Raw genomic sequence first — 26,613 nt, forward strand, 5'->3', positions numbered from 1 at the left:
GGAGCAGTCTGCAGTCCAGATCACGTCATCTGGGAATGTGCCATTAGGCAAGCTGCTACAGACCAGGACAGGGATGCATTTGGTAATGCAATAGGTTATAGTATAATAAGGAATGAGGAACTGTGGCATAAGCTGAACTTGCTGATAACTAAAATAACAGCTTACGAATGCAGGCCTACATGGCTGAGAGAGAACCGAAAAGAGGTCATAACTCATGATAATGAGACGTGAAGCAGTGAGGAGATTAGCCTTGGGAAGGGCCAGGTAGGATTTCCCAATTTCTACATTTTGGGTGGAAAACCAACACAGTCCCTGTGAATCCTGAGTTGCACCTCAGCTTGCTGGGGGCTAACAATCCAGACAAAGAAGTCCAGCTTGGTTCTGATACCAAATACAGTAGTACAGTATAGTGTAGTGTTGTGTAGTGTAGTGTAGTGTAGTGTAATGCAGTGTTGCATAGCAGTTCAGTCCAGAATTCAAAATTATAAAATTTGTGATTTAGCAGTGCTGCATAATGTAACAGACTAAATTTTCTTTTTATATAGATATTCTAGCAAATTTCCTCCCTTTTACTGCATAATGCTTAGTTATTACTAACAGAATGGAAATTATGTTAAAATATTATGTGTTATCTTCATGTCAGTTCATGTGCAACATTTGGTCTGTTCTTTTACATAAATAACAAACTAAAAGAAAATAGCAAATAAATAAGTAACTCTTAATAGTTTACATGCAGCTTTGCACTTACAATTGGAGTTCTCAAAAATAATGAAATTAAGTGTTTTTTGGCATCCATGATGGCTTTTTCATACTGGTTACTACATTTAACATAGGCTAATCTGGCATAGTCAGTCTTCAGACTATTACATGCACTGTGAAACAGCATTACTTGGTTTCTCAAACTTATCAGTCGTTTATTTAATTAGATATATAAAAAATCTACTCACCAAGTGGTGGCAGAACACACACATAAAATAGGGTTGTAATTGGCAAGCTTTCAGAGTTAGTGGCTCCTTCTTCAGGCATAAGGGTTGAAGGGGAAAGAAGAAGGGTGAAGTAAAAGGACTGGAGAGGTCTAGAAAAAGGGGTAGATATCGAGAAAGTCACCCAGAACAGTGGATCAGGGGAGGCTTACCGTAGAGGATGAGCAGGAAAGACTGATAGTTGAAGACAGCATCGGACGTGATTTGAAAACCTGAGAGCCATATACAATGTTCCATTTATTAATTAGAGTTCTCCTTTGATCAGTTGCTCATTCTTCAAGACTTTTATGACTTTCAGCAATGCTGGATCTTCCCTCTCTTCAGCAGCAATGTCATTTAATGCAGTGATGTTGCACAAGTCACACCAATATTCAAGAAAGCTTGTAGGAGTAATCCGCTAAATTACAGGCCCATGTCATTAACATCCATATGCAGCAGGATTTTGAAACATATATTGTATTCGAACATTATGAATTAACTAAATGTAACTAAAACCAAAATGATGCAATTTGAAGCTAAATCAGTAGAAAGGAGTGAAATAAAGATAACTTGCAATGATCAGGATATCACAGAAGCAAACCACGTGAAGTTCTTAGGCCTAAATCTTGACAAAAATTTAAATTGGAAGGTACACATAGATTACTTAGCAAATCAACTGAACAACTTAGCATTTGCAATGTGTATTTTGTCAGGTGCCACAAACATAGATACCAGAAAGATAGTTTATCACTGCTACTTTGAGTCAGTTATTCGTTATGGCATAATCTTCTGGGGAAATTCAGCAAATGTCACTAGGCTCCTAGTATTACAAAAGAAAGTAATTAGAAACATGTGTGTTGCAAAAAAACGGGAATCCTGTCGACCACTGTTAAAAAATTTAAAAGTACTATCTATCCCCTCACTTTACATATATGAGATGGTGGTGTTCCTATATAGAAATCAACATACACTAGACAATTTCCGTTTTGACCACAACTACAGCACTCGCCACAGAGATAACTTCAAACTTCCAACACATCGTTTAAAACTTTATGCCCAAACGCCAGAGTATATGGGGTTAAAAATTTTCAATAAAATAAAAGGCAGTAATATATTTAAAATGGAGATTGGTTCACTGAAAAGATTGCTCTTTACTCTCCTGATGGAAAAGTGTTATTATTCTGTCGATGAATTCATTGAGGACAGCTTCACAATCTGAACACAGGGATTGTAATACATTTATTATTTTATGTACATGTGTAGCTGTAACTCAGAAATGTAAAATATAATGTAAACTTTTGTAGTTCTCTTAAAAAAGTGAAAAAAGTTTCTTTTGTAAACCTTGACATGTCTCCTGTACATCAAATCAAATGATTTGAAAATTGTATGTAATGAGATGAATAAACCACATAACACATAACATAACATAACGTGATGAGAACAGTCAACACGATTTAGGAGACATTGTTCTTGAGAAACATAACTAGGCCTAGCTCTTTACTCACATGAAGTGTTGAGCGCTATTGACAAGGGATTTCAAATTGATTCCATACTTCTAGATTTCCAGAAGGCTTTTGACACTGTACCACACAAGTGGCTTGTAGTGAAATCGCGTGCTTATGGAATATTGTCTCAGTTATGTGACTGGATGTTCCTGCCAAGGAGGGCACAGTTAGTAGTAATTTACAGAAAGTCATCGAGTAAAACAGAAGTGATTTCTGGTGTTCCCCAAGGTAGTGTTATAGGCCATTTGCTGTTCCTCATCTATATAAATGGTTTAGGAGACAATCTTAGTAGCTGTCTTAAGTTGTTTGCAGATGACGCTGTCCTTTATCGACTAATGAAGTTATCAGAAGATAAAAACTAATTACAAAATGATTTATATGGTGCGAAAATTGACAATTGACCCTGAATAATGAAAAGTGTGACTTCATCCTTATGAGGTTAAAAGAAATCCATTAAACTTCAGTTACACGATAAATCAGTCAAATCTAAGGACCATAAATTCAATTAAATTCCTAGGAATTACAATTACAAACAACTTAAATTGGAAGTAACATGTAGAAAATGTTGTGGGGGAGGCTAACCAAAGACTGCATTTCATTGGCAGGACACTTAGAAAATGTAACAGATCTACTAAAGAGACTGCCTATACTACACTTGTCCACCCTCTTTTAGTTAACTGCTGCACAGTGAGAGATCATTACCAGATGGGATTGATGGTTTACATCAAGAATTGTCAAAGAAGGGCAGCACATTTTGTATTATTGCGAAATAGGGGAGAGAGTGTCACTGAAATGATACAGGATTTGGGGTAGACATAATTAAAACAAAAGCATTTTTTGTTGTGGCGAAATCTTCTCATGAAATTTCAATCACCAACTTTCTCCTCTGAATGTGAAAATATTTTGTTGATACTGACCTACATAGGGAGATATGATCACCATACTAAAATAAGGGAAAACAGATCTCATGCGAAAGATATAAGTGTTCATTTTTTCCACTGTATGAGATTGGAATAATAGAGAATTGTTGTGAAGGTGGTTCACTGAACCTATGTTGAGTATCCATGTAGATGTAGAGTCCAAAGATTGCATAGATACAGGTATATTAACAATGTTGTAAGAATGAGTTATCGAAAATAAAAATGGAAAAATGGAAGCAATTCGTGAAGACTGGGGTGAACCATATAAAATATTGTGAGGAAATATGAGCACCAACAATCTTATCCATGTTCAGAAGGAATGATGGGATGGTAACAGAAAATTGGGAATGGTTGGCTGCCCTACTAATGGAAATACTACTTCCTGACAATGGAGAAGATGGCAAGATAGATAGATATTGCAGGTTATGAAAAATGTTATGGGTAGACTATAGAAACAATAAACCTGTACACCCCTTCACACAAGAGAAATTCAGCAACTAATTTTAAGACTGAAAAAGAAAAAATCTCCCTGCCAAAGTAATACAAGCCCTGTGTGACCAATTAAATAGTTACAACAACAAAACTAATCAATTATTGATAATAAAATGTAAATGTGCAGATAAAAGAATCAAGCGGTGGCAGGAGAACACACAGCCAGTGGCTCCTTCTTCTGGCAGAAGAGTTAAAGGGAAAGGAAGAGGGATGAAGGAAAAAGACTGGAGAGGCTTAGGGAAAGGGGTACTGTTTAGAAAAGTCACCCAGAACCCTGGGTCAGGGGAGACTTACCAGACAGGACGAGAAGGAAAGACTGATTGTTGGGGACTGCACCAGACGAGATTTGAAAATCTGAGAGCTTAAAGGTGGATGACAGGGTAGTATGCAAGACAGAGATTACTACTAAAACATCGTGCATGAGTTAATAAGAGTGAAAAGCTGAGTGCATAGTATGTAACAGAGGTAGGAGGGGGGGGGGGGGGGGGGGGGCAGCAAAAAATAGACAAGTCAGAAAATGAAAGATGTCGAAAAGTGAAATGGAGTGAGAAAGGAGTAGTTACTGTGAATAATGAATAAATGCTGAGATGGAAGGAATTAATGTAAATTAAGGCCAGGTGGGTGGCGACAACCAAGGAAGTGTTGTAGTGCTAGTTCCCACCTGTGGAGTTCTGAGAAACTGGTATCTGGGGGAAGCATCCCTACGGTGCGTGTGGTGAAACAGGCACCCCGATGTCATGGCCGTTATGTTGTAGAGCGTGCTCTGCAACAGGGTATTGTTTGTTGCCTGTATACACATTCTGCCTATGCCTATTCATCCTGACTGATAACTGGGTGGTAGTCATGCTGATGTAAAATGCTGAATGGTGTTTACGTAAAGGCTGGTGTATAAAGTGTCATTTTGCAGGTGTCTCTCCCTTTGATGGTATACGTTTTGCCAGTTACAGGGCTGGAATAGGTGGTGGTAGGACGGTGCATAGGGCAAGTCTTGCAGCGGGGATGGTCATGGGGATAGGAGCCATAGCATAGGGAGATGGGTGCAGAAGCAGCATAGGGTCTGACAAGGATATTGTGGTGATTGGGAGGGTGACAAAAAGCTATTCTAGGTGTGGTGGGCAAAATCTCAGACAGAATGGATCTCATTTCAGGGCATGAGTTTAGGAAGTCATGACCTTGTTAAAGAAGCTGATTGATACATTCAAGACCAGGATAGTGCTGGGTGACAAGTGGTGTGCTCCAAAGTTGTTTTTTGGAGGGATTAGCAGTACCAGGATTGGATGTGATGGCCCAGGAATTCTGCTTTTGGACTAGGCTGTTCAGGTAATTACATCGAGTGAAGGTTGAAGTGGGATTGGTGATGTATTGCTGTAAATAGTCTGCATCTGAATAAATATGTTTGCCTCGAATGCCAAGGCTGTATGGGAGGGAATGTTTGACATGGAAAGGATGGCGACTGTCAGAATGTAAGTACTGTTGTTAGTGCGTTTAATGTGGACTTAGGTGTGTAGCTGGCCTTCGATGAGGATGAGATCAACATCAAGGAAAGTGGCAAGGGATTCAGAATAGGGCCATGTGAAATTTAATTGGTAGAAGGTATTTAGAGATTCCAGGAATTTTACAGATCAGCTTCACCATGAATCCATATGTCAGAGACGTCATCAATGTATTTAAACCAAACCAGGGGCCGAAGAAGCCCCCTTTAAGCAAACCATGAAAAGGTTGGCATAGGAAGGTGGGAACTAGCAATACAATACATCATTGGTTCTTGCCACCCACCTGGCCTTAATTTAACTCCTTCTGTTCAGTGTTTATTCACAGTAACTGTTTCTTTCTTCACTCCATTTCAGGTTTTTAGAACTATCATTTTCTGACTTTTATTATTTTTCTCACCCCCCCCCTCCCCCTCCCACCTTTGTTACTTATAACATACTTAGCTTTTCACCCTTATTAACTCATGCACGATGTTTTAGTAGTAATTCTGTCTTGTATATTATCCTGTTTTCCAACATTAATGTCTCAGGTTTTCAAATCTCATCCGGTGCAGTCCCCAAAAATCAGTCTTTCCTTTTCATTCCGTCTGGTAAGTGTCCCCTGACCCAGGGTTCTGAGCGACTTTTCTAAACAGTACCCCTTTCCATAAACATCTCCAATCCTTTTCCTTCACCTCTCTTCCTTCCCCTTCAACTCTTCTGCCAGAGGAAGGAGCCACTGGCTCCAAAAGCTTGTGAAAACTAAATTCTTCTGTGTGTATGTTCGTGCCCTTGCACTGCTTGGTGAGTGGATTTTTTTATCTGTCCATTTACATTATATTATCAATTAGATAGATACTTGTGTGAAATGTACAAGAAGTGCCCTTGCAAGGAAAGGTCCTTGCACTGTGGAAGAATATGTTGAAGTTGTAATAATTAGTTAACGGCAAAGTAAGGATCCTGTGGTACACAAATCCTATAGACCAATTTGTCTACTGAGCATCCTTGTCAAAATATTTGAAAAACTATTATGCAAAAGATTACAAGATCATCGACTGCACCATGAGGTTAGCCCTTACCAGTATGGTTTTAGAAGAGGCAAGTCAACTGAAGATGCGGTTAATAAGGAACTCTTCCTAGTGGCAAATGCTCATTCTATGTATGCTCTAGCAATGATGATTGATATTGTGATCCTTGAGTTTCTCCCGGCGTATTTGATAGTCAAAATATCCACGGGTGTGCTGCCGGTCTACAGTGTCCAACGGGCACAATATTTCGGCGATCATACATGTCGCCATCATCAGGTGAACTGACGGACTGAGCTCCTGTGAACGTGCCGGCACGGAGATCCGTACGCTATGGCTGCTCAGAGGGAACTGGGTTCGGTCGCGGCGGCGGCTGATTTAAATACCCTCCGCCCGCGGCGCGCTCCCTCCGCCGTCCGCGCCCCGCGCCACGGTCGCGCGGTGGAACAGATTGCGACGGGGTCTGAGATGATGTCGGAGTGATGGCTCTGTCCGCCGTGGTCATCACAACTATACGTTTGCTCGATTTACTCTTGATTAACCCGATCGCTGGTTCCCAAGCCTTGCTAAAATTATAGCCACAGTCACGGTTTATGAGGTCGTCATTGGTGCGAATTTCGATGGCCTCTCTAACAACGCTGTCCCAATATCTCGACGTCTGTACCAGAATCCTCGTGCGGTCATATTCCATGACCGGGTTGGGACTGTGTTTTGTCCTCCAAATAAAACTCGTGCACTGGTGGGGAGCGCCAAAGATGACCTCGGTTTGAGGAAGGCCGGCGTGTACCAGATTCCGTGTCAATGTGGCAAGTCGTATATTGGTCAGACGATGCGTACCGTCGAGGATCGATGCCGTGAACACCAGAGGCACACTCGTCTGATGTATCCGAGCAAGTCGGCGGTCGCTGAACATTGTTTGTCGGAAAATCACGCCATGGAATATGACCGCACGAGGATTCTGGTATAGACGTCGAGATATTGGGACAGCGTTGTTAGAGAGGCCATCGAAATTCGCACCAATGACGACCTCATAAACCGTGACTGTGGCTATAATCTTAGCAAGGCTTGGGAACCAGCGATCGGGTTAATCAAGAGTAAATCGAGCAAACGTATAGTTGTGATGACCACGGCGGACAGAGCCATCACTCCGACATCATCTCAGACCCCGTCGCAATCTGTTCCACCGCGCGACCGTGGCGCGGGGCGCGGACGGCGGAGGGAGCGCGCCGCGGGCGGAGGGTATTTAAATCAGCCGCCGCCGAGACCGAACCCAGTTCCCTCTGAGCAGTCATAGCGTACGGATCTCCGTGCCGGCACGTTCACAGGAGCTCAGTCCGTCAGTTCACCTGATGATGGCGACATGTATGATCGCCGAAATATTGTGCCCGTTGGACACTGTAGACCGGCAGCACACCCGTGGATATTTTGACTATGATTGATATTGCTGGTGCTTTCGATAACCTATGGTGGCCATCTTTCTTTGGCCGCCTTGGGGATTTGGAGTGTTTAGAAGTGCTGTAGAACTGCCTAAGAGATTATTGCCATGGGCAATATGCTTCTTTAACATCCCCAGGGAAGAAAATAATGAAGACAACAACAAAATGCTGTCAGAAAGGATCAATGTGTGGTCCAGAGTTTTGGGATGTTGCACTGGAGCCCATACTACAGATGTTCCATGACTTCAGTAACATAAGCAGACTGGCAGCATTTGCAGATGACGTGCTGTTCGTTGTAAGTGGTGGTTCCAGAAGGATTGCAGAAGAAAAATGTAATGCGGCACTCCATGAACTAGAGGGCTAGGGTTGAAGTGTTAAATTGTCACTAACTCCTCATAAAACAACGTACCTCCTGCTGAAAGAGAACCTAACAAGAAGCCTTAAAATAAAATTAAATATGTAACAATTAGGAGCAGTGCAATAACAAGATATCTGGGGTAATTCTGGACAAATGTCATGACTTTGCGTATCACATAGAGGAAGGTGGCAGAAAAGGTACAAATGTGATGAAGAAAATTAAAACCGTTGCAAATAGGCAATTTCAGCTTCTCTTGAAAACAATCAGAGTATACCACCAACCTATATTAGCATCAGTCGTAGGATATGGCACAAGCATTTGGGCTCATAGATTGCAGCTAGTAAAGCCAGCCTCATTAGTGAGAAGAGTTCAACGAGAAGTGCTAATGTGATTAATGGACACCTACTGCACTACCCTGAATGATACTTCGTTAGTAATTCTAGGAATATGTCCATTGGACTTTGAAATTAGGGAAAGGGAAACCTTTTACTGGTTAAAGAAAGGCAATCAAATGGAAGTACGAAGGGTGCTTGGAACTGAGGCCAGTTCAAAAAATGCAAAGAAATGTCACATGTTACAACTGTGGAAAAATGAATGGGACACTTCAGGTACAGGTAGGAGAACATACGAATTTCTCCCTAACAGCAGGGAGAGATTAAGAATGAAATTTTGTAACCATTTGAGTGGATTGATGCATTACCTGACTGGCCATGGCCCGTGTGCTCCATATATATACAGAATCACGACAGGTGACTGGTAGCACTGCCTGCGACAATGAGATATGGCAGGTAATGGACATCAGATATTAAAGATGTTGGACCCAAAACAGCACTAAGGAGCAAGTCGACCTGGCGCATCGTGGATGATACTAAGACTTAACAAGACATTCAGCCCATGCAGGAACTGGATGACCATCATCTGTCAGAGCAACTCTACTCGCCTCCTTCTCCTATGGACGCCGACACATCACCCATGTCTCCTGTTATAACAACCGGACTTGCCGCAACAGGCAGATCGGTGCACGGGGCCCCAGCAGATTTGACCTCTACGTCTCCTGTCATCTCGACCTGTTATCATCGGGTCACTTCCGCCCATACGGGAAGACTCCTCCTCAAGACTTAAAGGCCAGTCAAACAACACCTATGGACGTTATCAATCTACAGGCCAGCTCCATCAAGACCAGTGCAAAACATTCAAAGGGGGGAAAAGTGTTGTGACTCGCCGATCTTTCAAAGTGCTCCCGCGCAGTTACGCGCGTCCTCTACATGCAGTGTTGTCTGCCAGCGATGCAGCAGCCGTTCCACCTAAGCGGCCAGCCAGCCAGCAGCCGTTAGACTTGCACTCGGTGCTGATTTGAATGTTACCATGTACATATGTCTTACTTTGTCTACTTGCTCTCTGACTTACAGGTGTTGTGTTGTTTTTTGAAATATATGTGTTCAACTTGACGTTATAAAAGTTTCCTTATTTTTTTATAAATTTTTGAAATTTGAAAATTTTAATTTTTTGTAAAGTTTGAGGTTAGTTATCTCAGGTGGGACTGAATATAAAACTATGATTTTTGCACAGTTTGTACATCTATATGATAGCAACGTACTGTAAAAATTTCAACATTGATATCTGACTGTGAACAAAGGTATGAATTTTTGAAAATGAGGAAATAATTCACATTACTCTACAACTGATCTTAGGCTGTTACCTATTAAATGGTTTATTGTTTCATTATAATAAAATTTAATTGTGACATATATTTAGTTAACACGATCACCCAATATTCATTTAGTTTATGCCCATTTACGTTTAGGTTTATTGTCAATAAAGAAGTACATTATTGCTGGGTGTGGCATTGTAGAAGTACATTATTGCTGGGTGTGGCATTATTGTAGTCAGTCTGTTCTGAAATCTCTGTTAGAGTGGATGTACATACTTCATTGAAAGTGTAGAATGTGTTATGTGCTTTGTCCTGTGTGTAATTTGTAGTTAATTTTGAGAGATTAACTGGAATGCAATAACATGGATGAACAGTGCTCTGTTGGACAGATAGCAAGTGAAGTGTTTCACAAAACAGTTTACGGTTCAGTTTCAAAAAACTTGAAAAACGTCAATGACTTTGATGAAGTTAAACAAACTTTGTTTAAATTTCGAGTAAGTTCTTCTGTAACATCAGTGGTGAGTATCATGAGAAGAAATATATCCTGAAGTACAACCACATTTTTGGAAGAAAGTGCTGTGATCCACTTAAAGTTCATAAAAAGCCTATTGCTAGAGGTTTGAGGGAAATAAATCTTGAGAATTTTTAACATCATGCAGCCCTATCAGCAAATGTGATAATTAAACATATAACACATCAGCCTCAGTTGCAAATGGAAACCAGTCTTTACCTAGGTTTCAGCCAAAATAATTTGGCCCCCTTCAGAAGCTATTGACACTAAACTGTTGCATGTCAAAGTTTGGCCATGTCAAATATAAAACTACAGCACCGCAGTACCCAGTCATAAATCTACATTACTTAGGTGAAGAGAAACAGCAGGCCCGACTGTGCGGACGAGGTCGGTAGGCCGTGAGGGCTGCGCCAGAACTAACTGCAGCGAGCAGCTATTTACCGAGAACTGCTGACAGTCATGTGCATGCGCGTGTGGAAATATAGATGCATAAACAGTAGCTACCTTTACGTTAGGAATTGGATTAATACAACCATTAAAACTGTTAATGGCGTAATCTGTAACTGAAATTACTTCTGAGAAGAACAAGAACCCGCTAAACGGATTCGGAACCCATAAGAAACACAGGCTATTACTCGGCAAAATTATTCCTCAATTTTGAATACATTACTATTCGACTAAAGAAAGTGGAGTCAGGCGTCGGTGACTACAAGGCACCGTAACATCAGGGCCGGTGAAGCAATGGTTGAAAACCTTCGAAAAAGTTCTTATTTCTCAATTGTAGCTGGTCATTAAGTTGATTTTCTTTATCAACCAACAGGTGTTTAAAGATTTGCAACTCCTCAAGGATGTCAAGCCTAGTGCCTTTAACTTCACAATTTAATAGCTCTGTGTTATTTGGTGGATTGGGAGCTTTTTTGAAAGTTTTCAACCATTGCTTCACCGGCCCTGACGTTACGGTGCCTTGTACTCACCGACACCTGACTCCACTTTCTGTAGTCGAATAGTAATGTATTCAAAATTGAGGAATAATTTTTCTGAGTAATAGCCTGTCTTTCTTACGGGCTCCGAATCCGTTTAGTGGGTTCTTGTTCTCCTCAGAAGTAATTTCGGTTACAGATCATGCCACTAACAGTTTTAATGGTTGTATTAATCCAATTCCTAACGTAAAGGTAGCTACTGTTTATGCATCTATATTTCCACACGCGCATGCACATGACCGTCAGCAGTTCTCGGTAAATAGCTGCTCGCTGCAGTTAGTTCTGGCGCAGCCCTCACGGCCTACCGACCTTGTCCGCACAGTGGGGCCTGCTGTTTCTCTTCACCTAAGTAATGTAGATTTATGACTGGGTATTGCGGTGCTGTAGTTTTATATTTGACATGGCCAAACTTTGACATGCAACAGTTTAGTGTCAATAGCTTCTGAAGGGGGCCAAATTATTTTGGCTGAAACCTAGGTAAAGACTGGTTTCTATTTGCAACTGAGGCTGATGTGTTATATGTTTAAATAAAACTTGAACATTTGTCCTTATTATGTGAAAGTGAAACGGCTTCCCAAGGGAAATGTAATGTGATTCCTGGAAATCCCCTGTGCCCAAATTGTTACTCAAAAATATTTGTTGTGAATCCAGAACCAGAATCATGTAACCTTGTTAATGATATTTATATTCCTAATGAGGAAGCTGTTAGCATATTGGATTTTGCTTGTTCTAAGTTAGACATATCTCCTGCTTTGAAAGTAATAAAATTAAGTAGCAGAAAAAGGAAAGCATCTATTGAAAATAAGATACAACAAATTTCAGACAAAATTAGAAAAGACTTGGAAATATGCTTTAATAATACAGATACCAACATTATTTCTAAAGGAGAAGAAAACCTACCACCAGCACCATCTGACACTGAATATTTGAGCTTTATAGAGAAATTAAAAATTAAATGTTCAGTGACATCTAAAGAGGAAAAAGTTAAAATTTTAGGTTTGCTCCCTGACTCATGGTCAAGAGAAAAAATAGTTCATGAATTCAACGTTTCTCATCATTTCGTTAAACTAACACAAAAATTAGTGAAAGAGCATGGCATTCTTCCAGTTTTATGAAAGAAGAAGGGAGTAGGTATAAGTGAAGAAACAATTAAAAAGATCTAGCAGTTTTTTGAAGATGATGAAAACAGTAGAATGTGCCCAGGTTGAAAAGATAGCAAAAGAGTTGTTATAAATGGAGTTAAAGTAACAAAGCAGAAACGACAAGTGCTGTCAAATCCAAATGAACTTTATGTAGCTTTAAAAAATTCTTATCCTGAATGCAAAATTGGAAGGTCAAAATTTTGTGATCTCCGCCCTAAGTGGTGTATTTTGGCTGGATCCTCAGGGACACACTCCGTATGTGTTTGTTTATATCATCAAAATGTCAAACTGATGATTGCAGATGCAAAACTCAGTGATCTTAAGAACAAAGTGACACTGTGACGCTAACAGTTATGGCTGCATGATGACTTTGTGTAATAAATGCCCTGGTAAGGAAACTGTTATTGAATTGTCACGAATATGCTGAGGAAATGCCAGACAGTATTGCCTTCAAACAGTGGGTCACAACTGATAGGGCAGAAATGATAACAGTGGTTAAATCTCAGGAAGAGTACTTGGAATCTTTAATTGATAACTTACAAAAACTCGAAAGTCACCACTATGTTTCTAAAATTCAAAGTAAGTTTTTGAAGGACAGAAAAGCTCAACTTCATGAAAGTGAATGCACACTGCTAGCTGATTTAGCAGAAAATTTTACATTTGTGATTCAGGATGCAATACAAGGGTACCACTGGGTCAGTGGTGCATCCATTTATTCTCTACTTTAAAAATGAGAAAGATGAAGTTTGCAGTTCTTCAATTTGCAGTCTAAGTGACTACTTGAAGCACAACACTTTGGCTGCATATGTGTTTCAAAAGTATGTAATAAATTACATAAAAGAAAATTTTTCCAAGGTTGAGAAGCTGATATACTTTTCAGATGGAAGTGGTAGTCAATATAAGAACAAAAAGAATTTTTCAAATCTGTGCAACCACAAAGTAGACTTTGGGTTGGAGGCTGAATGGCACTTTTTTGCATCTTGCCATGGTAAAATGCATGTGATGGAGTAGGAGGTACAACAAACCATGAAGTAAATAAAGCCAGCCTACAAAGACCAAACACAGACCAAATTCTCACAGTACAGGACATGTATGTCTTTTGCAATGATAATATTAAAGGCATTACCTATTTGCTGATCAAGAAAGAAGAAGTGGTTCTGCATATGAAAACAACACTTCAAACCAGACTTGAAAACTGTATAGCAATAAAGGGAAGAAGGTATTTCCACAAATTCCTTGGCATCACAGAAAACTTAGTTGGATGCTATGTAACATCAGAAAGCAAAATTTATGAGGATCATTGTGTCAGTAAAATTACGTCTCTGTCTTTAACGTTGAATGGCATAGTGGCATGTGCGTATGATGGACAGTGGTGGCTTGCAGAGGTTGAGAAAAATAAGTTTGGAAAACAATTATGTTTTTGTGCATTTTTACCATCCTGCTGGCCCAAGAACATTATTCAAGAAATCTACTAGTGACAAAGTTTGGATACCAATGAAAACTATTTTAAGGAAACTTTCAGTGCTTGAACTTACCACAGAAACTGGGAGGTCTTATTCTATATCACAGAAGGAAGCTGTCTGAAGAAATAAGTGTTCTTAACATTCACCACCAGGCTTAGGAACAGTTGCATCTCGAAGGATGTTAATTGAAAATGTTTATTTTAAGTATGTCAAAATAATATAAATGTTAATTTCAATTATTTTTCCACTTTTTGTGAATAATTCAGTACCTTACATCAATAATAATTCATTATATCCCACCAATATCACACATGAAAGGCAACACTCATAAGATCAGTTGTAGAGTAATGTGAATTACCTCCTCATTTTCAAAAATTCATATCTTTGTTCACAGTCAGATATCAATGTTGAAGTTTTTTCAGTATGTTGCTATCATATAGGTGTACAAACTGTGCAAAAATCATATTTTTATATTCAGTCCCACTTGAGATAACTAACCCCAAACTTTAAAAAAAATGAAAATTTTCAAAAATTCATAAAAAATTAAGGAAACATTTGTAAGTGTTCTTGCTCTATATGAGGCTAGTACTATATGATATCTAACTATAGGAAAAATATACTCTCATAAATCACTCCTTGTCTGTTATTTTTGGGCCTAAAAAGTGGATTTTTGAAAATTTGGATACCAAACTTTGGAGGTCATTTTGACTGGTTATTTTTGAATTTAGGGTATTTTTTGTAATAGACATTGTTGTAGAGGACACTTTTCTAAAAACAATCATGTTAATTGCAATGTTGTTGTAACTTACTTCAGTGCAGAGATATTAATATTTTTGCTAACATCTCTAAACTGAAACATTGTCGTGTGCTTACAAATGAAGATGGCCGCCATTCAGTAAAGGTGAAAGGTAAATTTTTTTGAAAAATCTCATATAAAAAAATTAAAGTATTTAAAAGTGGTCAAGCAACTCACTTAATTTTTATTGGACCACTTCACTTGTATTGACCCACAGGTACCACAAAAAGACTACTAAATGCATAAGCTTTTGGCCAGAAGGCCTTCTTACAAAATCTACAAAAACACACACACACACACACACACACACACACACACACAAACAACCCCTGTCCCTGGTTGCTGGGGCCAGACTGTGAGCAACTGTGCAAGATGGGAGAAGCAATCTGGGTGGCGGGGGTAAGGAGGAGGCTGGGGTGGGGAAGAAGAGGAAGAACACAATACGGATATTGTGGGAGCATGCAGGGATGAGGTGGAGAGAGGGCAGGGCAGCTAGGTGCAGTTGGGAGGTTTGATGGGGGAGGGGGATGGTGGGAAGGAAAGGAGGGAAGTAAAAAGACACTGTGAGTGTGCATTTGGAATAGAAAGATGTGGAATTGGAACCTGGGAAGGGGGTAGCTGGTTGAAGGACAACAATTAATGAAGGTTGAGGTCAGGAGGGCTACAGGAACATCAGATATATTGCAGGGAGTGTTCCCATCTGCACAGTTTAGAAAAGCTGATGTTGCTAGGAAGGATCCAGATGGCACAGTCTGTGAAGCAGTCATTAAAATGAGGAATGTTATGTTGGACAACATGATCAGCAACTGGGCGATTCAGCTGTTCCTTGGCCACAGTTTGTTGGTGGCCATTCATGATGACAGCAGCATGTTGGTTGTCATGCCCATATAGAACAAAGCATATTGGTTGCAGCTTAGCTTGTTGATCACATGACTGCTTTCACATGTTGCCCTGCCTTTGATGGGATAGGTGATGCTTATGACCAGACTAGAGTAGGTGGTGGTGGGAGGACATATAAGACAGGTCTTGCATCTAGATCTGTTACAGGGATATGAGCCGTGAGGTGAGTTCGCAAGGAGGGGTTATGCAGGGATTGTCAGGGATATTGTGCAGGCTTGGTGGGTGCAGAATACCACTATGGGAGCAGTGAGGAGGGTAGTGGGTAGGAGTGGTAGGACATTTCTCATTTCAGGGCATGATGAGAGGTAGTTGAAACCCTGTCTGAGAATATGATTCAATTTCTCTATTCCTGGTTAGTTCAGAGTCATGAGGGAATGCTCCTCTTTGGCTAGATGGTGGGGCTTTGGAACGTGGTGGGTGGCTGGAGAGATAAGGCAAGAGAGATCTGTTTCTGTAAAAGGTTAGGAGGGTTATTATCGTCTGTGAAGTCCTCATGAGACCCTTGGCTTATTTCAAGAGGGACTGCTTGTCACTATAGATGCCATGGCCAGGGGTGGCTAGGCTGTATGGAAGGGGTGGCAGTGGTGAAAGTGGAGGCATTGCTGCTGATTGGTAGATATGATATGGACGGAGGTACTGATGTAACCATGTTTGAGGTGGAGTTCAACGAAGGTGGCTTGTTGGTTTGATGAGGACGAGGTGAAGCAAATGGGGGAGAAGGTGTTTAAGTTATGGAGGAATGTGTATAGCCTGTCCTCACCTTCAATCCAGATCACAGAGATGTCATCAGTGAATCTGGACCAGGTGGGGGATTTGAGATTCTGGATGGCTGGGAAGGATTCCTCTAAATGGCCTATGAATAGGTGCCACATCTTGGATTTGTTTGTGAGTGATGCGAAAAAGTAATAGTAACTGTAGGCGAGGATGTAGCTAGTCATGGGGACCCGGAAAGGGGTTGTATGTTTGGAATCCATAAGGCACTGGGAGGGAGTGTGTTCAATAGCAGCTAGGTCATGGGCATTACGAATGTTAAGTAAAGCGAAGTGGCATCAATAGTGATGAGCAGGGCACTGTGTGGTGAACAAACAAGAACTGTGGAGAGTCACTGGAGGAAATAATTGGTATCTTTTATGCAGGAGAGTAGGTTGCGGGTAATAGGCTGAAGGCGTTGGTCTGCGAGAGCAGAGATTCACTTAGTGGGGGCACAGTAACTGGCCACAATGGGGCATCCTGGGTGGTTGGGTCTATGGACTTTACGAAGCATGTAGAGAAGGTAGGAGTGCAGAGACTGGTAGGGGTGAGGAGAGAGGTGGAATCTGGGGATATGCTCTGGGATGGATCTAGGGATTTGAGGGGTGACTGGAGTTCCTGCTGGATTTCTGGAATGGGGTCACTGTAGGAGGGTTTGTAGCTGGGTGAATCTGATAGCTGGTGCAGTTGTTCTACCAGGTAATCCTTGTGGTCCAAAGAACAATGGTGGAGCCTTTGTCAGCAGACAGGATAATAAGGTCGGTATCAGATTTTAGGTGGTGGATTGCGGTTCTTTCTGTGGGTGTAAGGTTAGCTTGCATGTTGAGGGATTTGGGAAATGATGATGAGGCAAGGTCTTAGGTTAAGAAATTCTGGAAAGTTAATGGGGGTGATTTGGGGGCAGTACACCGCAGTTGGAAGGAGGAGTGAAATGAGTCAGGCATGGTTCATCATTGGTCTCTGGTTGAGTTTGATTGGTAGGGTTGATAGCAAAAAAAATGTTTCCACTGTAGGGACTGGGAGATGGAAAGAAGGTGTTTATGAAGTCCAGCTTGACTGAGTTCAGGAGTAGTGCAAAAAGGGACTGATACTTCTGTGGGTTGGTTGGTTGGTTGGTTGGTTGGTTGATTGGTTTGGGGAAGGAGACCAGACAGCGAGGTCATCGGTCTCATCGGATTAGGGAAGGACGGGGAAGGAAGTCGGCCGTGCCCTTTGAAAGGAACCATCCCGGCATTTGCCTGGAGCGATTTAGGGAAATCACGGAAAACCTAAATCAGGATGGCCGGCCGCGGGATTGAACCGTCGTCCTCCCGAATGCGAGTCCAGTGTCTAACCACTGCGCCACCTCGCTCGGTACTTCTGTGGGGCTAAGGCTTTTGGAGGAAAGGTTCATCAGAGTGTTTCGGGTCTTTTTGGGTTCTGGATTCAGTATGGTGGTAGAAGGGAGATGTTGTAGGTCTGCGAGACAGGGTTTGTCAGCTATGGGGGGATGTGAGAAAGGTTTGGAGGTTGTTGCAGAGATGGTGGATAGTGGTTGGCCGGATGGGATTAGGAGGTGAAGAGGTTGGAGAGTTTTTTTTTGAGGTGGCCTTGTGCATGCTGCTCTAGATTCTGGAAGGCAAGAGTATCTGTGTGTCAGATGGGATCCAGAATTTGGGATTGACCAGTAGGAGAATTTTATGGATTAAGAGGAGGTATTGCAAGTAGGTTTGAACCTTATTGACATGGTTTTGCAGGACTATGTTGGTGAGGGCTGAGGACTGGCAGAATCTGAACAGATGGATATCATAGTGGAAAGAGGTGTTGCAGTGGTTTGCAGCTGGAGATCGGTAATTTGATGGTAAGGCCATTTGGGGGGTACTCTGTGAGCCAAGCAACAACACAGGAAGAGTACGTGTGACTGGATTCTGTCTAGGCTTAAGGAAACTTTCCTTATTGGTGCAGATGGAAGAAGCATGGGTCCATGGTGGAGGATAAAAACACAAAAATATGTAAATAACGTAGCAAAATGTGTGAAAAAATTCATCCTAAATGAAGCAAAATACTGAATTTGGATAAAATGAACAATGGTCATAGTAATGCGTGTTGTTGATTGAATACTTACAAATTATTTTATGGAAGGGGAAGAACCCAGAGGAAGCTGGCATCTCTCACCTGACTTTATTGCACCTCTACTAATAATTAATCTTTTTCCTGTTTCCATGATGCCATTTTGATACAGTTACCTATGAATTGTACATGTAACATACGCATAAATAATTGGAGTAGTTTCATTTGGATTTATTGTTTGCTGATTAAAAAATGTGGATAGTCAGACTTCTTAATACAGCACACTAGAGTAAATTTGTGGTGAGCTAATCAGCAGCTCTGATCATACTGACATCTTGGCTTTTCAGTAACATCTCGGCTTTTCAGTAACATATTTTAATTTATCTTTTGGCCTGATTATTATATACAAAATGATGTATTTCACTAATAGATTAAGCCATTAATTAAGATTTTTTCTTAATTTACCACAATTTTCGATATGGTACTTGAACTCATAAATGAGACACTCCCAATATGGTTCCATAAAATATTTAATTGGATAGTTGAAAAATCTACTCACCAAGTGGGGGCAGAACATGCACATTAAAGTTGGTTGCGATTGGGAAGCTTTCAGAGCCAGTGGCTCCTCCTTCAGGCAGAAGGGTTGAAGAGGAAGGAGGAAGGTTAAAGGAAAAGGACTGGAGAGGTCTAGGAAAAGGGGTAGATTTCAGGAAAGTCACCCAGAACTGTGGATCAGAGGAGACTTACCGTATGGGATGGGAAGGAAAGACTGATTGTTGATTCTTTTCATTGTTGCTCAAAATATTTGTCATAAACTTTTCTTTTTGTCAACTCACAATATATTTCATAAATTATTAACATGTATAAGTCCATCCTAATTAGCAAAATATAACCTATCATTTTTAAATGATTTTGTGGTTCCCAAGATCGCAATATGCCCATATGCCAGTCTGGAAATAGTTGGGCATCACCTGAAATTTTAAGTGTGGACCAGCTAGCACTTGCACAACATTTATGGAAGATCTTGATAAACCACAGGTAGCTTGTGTTGTGTTAAAGTTGATTCTTGAGTTTGCAGCACCTCTTTACAGTGCTGACTTCTGTATAGAAAAGTTGCAGCTTACTATTACTATGTTGACACCTATACAACTATTCATTGTTTGTGAAGTTCACGTTAAAATTTCAGAAAAAATCTTTTTAACTCTGAGTATATGACCAGCATGCTTGCGTGGAGTATCTGATATACTTTTATCAAGCAGTGGATGTAGATTAATTCTTTTGAGCTGATGGAGATGTTGTTTAATCTGGACTTTTATTGTGATTTATGCAGTTGATATTTAATCATCTTGGTGACTATCTCGAAAGCTCAAATGTGTGCACTGTTTGCATAATCTACAGCTCCTGTGTTCTGCTAATACTTGTATTGTGTCTAAAATGGACTGTGACTTAATTTAGTGATTATGTTGTTAGTGCCTTGTCTAGGATGTAGTGAGGTAGAGGTACCAACTTGCATAAAACATGTAATATGGAAGTTTTGCATAAAACGTGTATTATGAAACTCGATCTGGTCATCACAGTATTTGTGGTGGTAATAAATGTGGGAGAAAGCCATGTTACTTGGAAATCTGTATAGTGCACATCATTTTCACATTTTCTAGAAATCAATTTACAGATACTCTACAAGACTTTGATCATCAAAGCTCAGAGGGCTTAATGGACAATGCAGATAGGCAGTGTTGCAAAGTGGAAGAAAATTAGTCTTTGAGAAGTTTTCTGCCTTCTGGCATACATATGAACCTAAAAGAATAAAAAGGAAAAAAAAACTACACACATTATAGTAATAACTTGGCTATGGAAACAATAGAAAACATTTATCTGGTTTTAGGAGTTTCCTTTCATTTCTTTGAAGTCTGATAAAGTTACTCTTATAATTTTCAGATACTGGATATTGAAACTAATATTAAACTTCATTCTGAGTAAAGCTAAAAATAGAGGGAACAGCATAAACATCTCATACTGGTTGTCGGTACAAAATTTGATGACTTCCAAGTCTAGGTGACACATTGAAGTATTCCAATTGCCATAGAGACAGGGCATTCATTCTCTCCAGCACAGTAGCTACCTCTAATTATGTTGATCTGTTTCTCATGAGTATATGTAGATTGCATCAGACATAAAAATTTTTAATTCCCAATGTTTATAAAGAATATGCATTTCTTGTTACTTCATCTAATAAGTCTGCAGCTGTGTTTTACTTCCAGTAATGAATGATTGTGATTTATTGCCTGTGCTGAAGGAATTTGATGTGAATTCTTTAAGTAAACATATAATTTTTGTCTCATTTAAATGTCAGCATAATATACTGTTTCTACTCATACAAGTGAATGAAACAATTGCACAGTATGGTTAATTTCTAGAAAATTTAAGAGGAGTTTACTGTTGACTTTGTTTTTCAGGATTTGGCAAATACAACTACCTCATACTTCTGTCAGCTATTTGCTGTTCACTTTCTCATCAGTTCAGCACAACTGCAATGTCTTACCTGCTTCCGGCGGCACATTGTGATTTAAGTCTTAAACCATCTGACAAAGGTCTTCTGAACGCCATTGGTTATGGAGGTACGTACTTTTGTTTCTTGTGTTACTTAATGTTTAAAGCTTTCTGACAATGAATTTGCATTTTTGTGTCCTTATGCAATAGCTTATTAACACATTCATCATATTTTTTGAACCAATTACCAAGTTGAAGATTAGTTGGAACATCGTATTGTTTTACAAGGAATGATTCTGTTAAAGAATGGTACATCATGGTATATCTTTTCTCTACTATGATAAGAAATTGACTTCATGAAGGCAATTGTTGAATGTTCTGCTATGTAAAATGTGAACTATAGTATAACCTGGAAAATTTCACAAACACATAGTATTGCCAGTTGTTCAAGTCCTTGCACGTACTGGAGGGGGCAGGGGGTGCATCTGTTAAGGTGAAGTGGACATCAACTGCTCTTCTTCGAGTGACTTTACCGATTGAGCTACTGGGTCACATTTCTTACATCTGAATTTATCTCAGTCCGCCCCTCTCATAGGAGTCAGTCTTAAGACTAAGTATGGGTGGATCTATTTAGGAATATTAAAATGGTCTGTTTGCCCAAGTGATTCTTTAATTTGTGTTCAATATACCTACAGTCACATACAGGCGCGGCTCGTGGTTTCTATACTGGGGAAGGCTGCGGCATTTATCAATCGGAGCCAATATAGACCTCTGGTTACGTTACAGATTAGTCTGAGGGGGAGGGGGGTGGGCAGATCACTCTCTACCCATAATTTTACGTACTGTGTCTTCTATAATCAGGTATTTATTAAATATCATTAGAGGCTAACTTGGAGTTAAAATCTTTGGTTAGTGTTTTTATACGTCATTATTACATTTTCTGACACTTTGCAGCAAATCATATGAAAAGACGCGTTTCGGAGAGATCTTTAATGCGATGAATGTTAACTTTGCGGCTGCTTAATATTTTTGGTGTTTTCAGTTCTAAATTTAAGGCGTTTATTGTAGTTTACCTCCAAAGCTCGAAGTTAAATGTTTTTCGCTGGAATTATGTTTTTTCACCTTTGCGTGAAAATTCTTTGTCAGTGATACCAGTTTCAGTCCAGGCACTGTCAGTACTATTTGTACGAAGACAGGTGAAACAGAAAAATGCATTTTTCACTTCACAACCACACAACCACTCGGCTGCATCGTACATTGCTCTATTAAAACTGCGGTTGTATCCTTGCCTAGATTTGCACTGTTTCTGTTCTTGATTGATCGTTAGATCGGGTCTGGGTGCACAAAGTTCTTTCACTTGCATCCTGTGGGCGTGTTCCAAGTTTTTACCTATTGAATTGCACACTGAATTCATATTGCGCTGGTTTCACAAGCAAGTAAAACTCACTAAAATCTTGCAAAATACACTCCGAAAAAGAAACTTGCTAATATCACACGATATCAACAAAAGCAGTCAGCATCAGCAAGCAAAGAAAGTGAAGTCACGGGACAAATGTCGCGCGCTTTGTCCTCTAATCACTTATGAAACTCTCGCTAGATGGCAGTACTGTTGTTACGGTTAGAGAGCCTGTAGTTACGGTAGTCTAGTGCACTCTGGCGGGATATTTGCAAACTTATTCTAAATGTGGATAAAATAGCCAATGGTAGAAACAAAACAACAATGTAAAACATTATCAAAACAATAATACTAAACGTCGATTAATGACGCATCGAAGCGTAGTAGAGATGTGCAGAGACAGAGATTGGATAGCGAAGTTTCGGCCACTCTGCATTCCTTTATTACATAGATAGTGGAACGTGAAAAACGTGTGGTGGTGGTATGACACCCTTAGGCTGCAAGCTCTGAGCCTTCGGGTCGCCCATAAAGAGCGGTACTATGTAGAAGCCACGCCCCCAAACCGCTACTACGTGCAGCTTACGGACGTTCCAAGGCGCAGCCTAAACACTACTAACCGTTCCGAAAACATCTATCGATACAAACAGTTCCAAAAACGTTGACCGTCGTTATTTTAATCGGAATGGGAAATGTGCGAAATTCTTCCTGATAATTTAAATTTTGTAATATGTTCTTGCGAAATTTACTTTAACATATATTTTGGGGCGGCTCCGCCTCAGAGCCTTTAATTACGAGCCGCGCCTGGTCACATAATAATGTGGTATACACCACTTCTAACAAACGCCGAGCAACGCGCTCCAGTACGCGGCCGCCAAATACATTGCTGGCCGCACTTCTCTGGGCGGCTCGCTGCTTCCATCGCTGGCCGTTTTCACACGCACGCTCCCTTATGTGGCCGAGAAATACATCGCTGGCCGCACTTCTCCGGGCGGCTCGCGGCTACCATCGCTGGCAGCCTTCGCGCGCGCGCGCGCGCGTTTGTCAGCACACAGCAATTGGCTATGCCAGGAAACATTGCGATTGGTTTTCCCTGGAAAACAGCGACCCCAGCCAACGGCTCCATTAACTAGCAAGCCTTATATAAACCCGGCCGCCGCCGCAAACGACAGTTCTCATCTGGAAGTGCAGTACGCCGTGTTCCAGCTGCTTGTGGATGACTCGCCGCACCACTCGAGGTTACCTGGCTGCTCGGCGGAAAGTCTTACAACTTCACTTGGAGAGACTGAACTTCACTGGACTTGGGAATAATTACAGAACGTGCACCCCACCATGCACATTCGGACATTGGCATAAACAAACTTTAATTCTGCATTACTTCTGAGTGTGAGCCTGGGTAGACTCTTGGCTAACATAAGTGATTTGTGATTTAATAAACCAGACTGAAGAGGTTATTGTGTTGTTCCTGGTTATAACAAATAACAACTAAATATGCCATTTTAACAGGAGTTAAATCTTTGTTTATTAATAAGTAAATGTAATTACACCTGATGTGAAGAGAAGTTGCATCTAAATGCAGCGGCCAGAGAGTGACCATGTATATGAGAGTTGTGCTTGTGTGTGTATTTTACACTTCACAAGAAGGCCTCTTGGCCGAAAGCTCCAGTGTATAGCAGTCTTCTTCTTGCATCTGTTTGCGACTCATTGTGTCCTCTACACAGTGAATAGCAATCTCTTCTTCTTCTTTCTTTTCCCTCCTAATATTGTTGTTATTTCATCCTGGATTTTCCATTGTTTGATCTTAATATATAAACAATTTAAAGATCACTGTTACACCTCATCATCATGCATGGTAACCTTTGTGGAAAATTTATGCAGTAGAACAAAACATTTAAAATATGCCCTGATAATATGTTATTAATGATGCTGTCAAAATTCTTGGAGAACTGTTTTCAATGATAAATTATTTTTCAGACTTTTATAAAAATACAGTCATGTTTGATTTTACATGTGTGAAGCAGTTTATTCACCGTATAAAGACAAAGTCACTAGGTGATGCGATAAAATTGATTCTTATTAAGGAAGAGAGGGTTCAGTCTGTCTCTGTTGACCCTAACATAAGTTTCCTGTGGTTACATGTGATTGTTCCACAGAAGGAACATCTAATTATTGAATTGCTGCTACAATTCACTAAATTAATAGTTAAGATACTGTTGTTTATAATTTCATCATTACATAAATTTAATTGCTGTATATTTACAACTGTATCAATATTATCGCAACTGTGCCTCAGAGATCTTGTGTCTTGCAGTGAGCAAATATGTAGCGAAAACTTAGTCCAGCAAAGCTAAAATTTACTTTTAACATTTTACAACAATCTTAGGATATTTGCACGATTACTCGTATTTTGTCTCTTCAGTCTTCATAAAACTTTTAGCTGAATGTAATCTGACACATTGTTATGATTTATTTTGATATATCACTACTAATCAGTGCTGTAGATAAAATGAACTGACAGTATAAATAATGTGGATACTACTTTTTGTGAGTAATTTAAATTTTGTTTTATAAGTAAAGTTACCTTTTATTGAGTATTCTGTTGGCACTTGGAGGGACATAGACATATTAACCTATGTTTGTAATAAAGTTATGACTCAAAACATATTTTGTGATGGATTTAAATATTCTGTAGTAACACTCTTTTATGAAAATGGAGATATATTTATTTAAGGTTTAAAATCTGCCTATTATTCCTAATTGAAAGAGAGTTCAAGTAGGGGTACAATAGCTTCTTTATTGTCCTTCTGAAAACCAAAAAAACTGTCCATCTTAATTTACAATTGCAATTTAACTGCATAAGCAGTTCCAACTGAAATACAGTTTTGAGAATTTTGCCTCAACTAACTCCCAGGAGCTGAAACTAAACACTGAAATGACCAACAGTCAAAAGCTGTTTCTCAACACAGAAGTCTACTTTTCAACATTACACTCTCTTCATCAGTATCACATGGATGAGAACTTAACTGAGAAACTGCAAGCAGTCGGTGTATGAATCAGCCAGCTCTCATAGACAGGAACTGTCTGCAGTGGTCTCTGGGTTTCCATTTAACTATTCTCTTGGAAGAGATGTGCTGCCTCCCAGTAACTCATGATCAGATGTAGGTATGGTCATTGATGCGGCTTGCGAGCACATGCTGTTGCCTGGCAAGGTACCTGGTGGGCTGTAAGTTTCTCGATGCACCTCCTGGTGGTCTGAGGATATACTTGAAAATCCCACATACCTGCTATGGACCACGTGAGCATAGCTTTCCATGACTTGCCATTACACCCGTTACGTGTGTTGTAACTGGTGCCCCTGGATGTCATACCATAAACAATGGAAAATTCAGGATGGAATAATCACATTATTATGAAAAGAATAGATTGCTTCTCGCCATATAGAGGAGATGTGGAGTCGAAGACAGGCACACCAAAAAAAAAAAATGCTAAACATGTGAGCTTTTGTCCAAAAGGCCTTCTTCTAAAGTAGACAACACAGACACATTCTCATAAGCACAACTCACTCACACATGAGTACTGTCTCTAGCCACTGATGCCACACTGCAAGCGACTGTGCATGATGAGAGAAGCGATCTGGGTGTTGGGGTTAAGGTGGAGGTTGGGACGGGAAGGGGGAGGGATAGCAGGGTAGAGATGGAGGACAATAAACTGCTGCTTGTGGAAGAATACGGGGAAATTGTGGGGACAGGAGTGGGTGGGTAGGTAGAGTTGTGCAGTTAGAGTTGGGGGTGGTAACGGAGAGAATTAGAGGAGAGGGGAGAAAAGAGAGAAGAGGAGGTGGGGGGGAGAGAGAGAGAGAGAGAGAGAGAGAGAGAGAGAGAGAGAGAGAGAGAGAGAGAGAGAGAGGGGGGGGCTGCTGGGTGAATTGGTGAAATAGAAGGCTGTATAGTGCTGGAGTGGGATTGGGAAGGAGATGGATGGTTGAAGGACAGGAACTAATGAAGGTCATAGCTGGGGGGGTGGGGGGTGGGGGGTGTTATGGGAACATAGGATATATTGTAGGGAGACTTCCCAGTTCACATCTGCACAATTCAGAAAAGCTGGTGTCGGTAGGAAGGATGCAGATGGTATATGCTGTGAAGAAGTCATTGAGGTGTTGGGCAGCGTGCCCAGCAACTGGGTCATCCAGCTATCTCTTCACCACAGTTTGTCGGAGGCTATTCATACAGACATACATGTTATTAACTGAAACAGCAGCCTAACTCTACTTTTGATGTGACAGTAGCCTAATAGATAAATGTTAATCAGATTTACTGCTTTG

General features: G+C 40.4%; 1 protein-coding gene across 1 annotated transcript in view; it reads left to right on the forward strand.

Annotated features, from left to right (window-relative positions):
* LOC126485113 (synaptic vesicle glycoprotein 2C-like) overlaps positions 1-26,613 on the forward strand; it is a 498,779-nt gene that overhangs the window by 251,186 nt on the left and 220,980 nt on the right. The window contains exon 3 of the mRNA XM_050108743.1: positions 20,866-21,027. Coding sequence (XP_049964700.1) covers positions 20,866-21,027 — 162 coding nt within the window. The remainder of the gene's footprint in view (positions 1-20,865; positions 21,028-26,613) is intronic.

This window comes from Schistocerca serialis, chromosome 6, assembly GCF_023864345.2.
Source record: "Schistocerca serialis cubense isolate TAMUIC-IGC-003099 chromosome 6, iqSchSeri2.2, whole genome shotgun sequence".
Taxonomy (NCBI): domain Eukaryota; kingdom Metazoa; phylum Arthropoda; class Insecta; order Orthoptera; family Acrididae; genus Schistocerca; species Schistocerca serialis.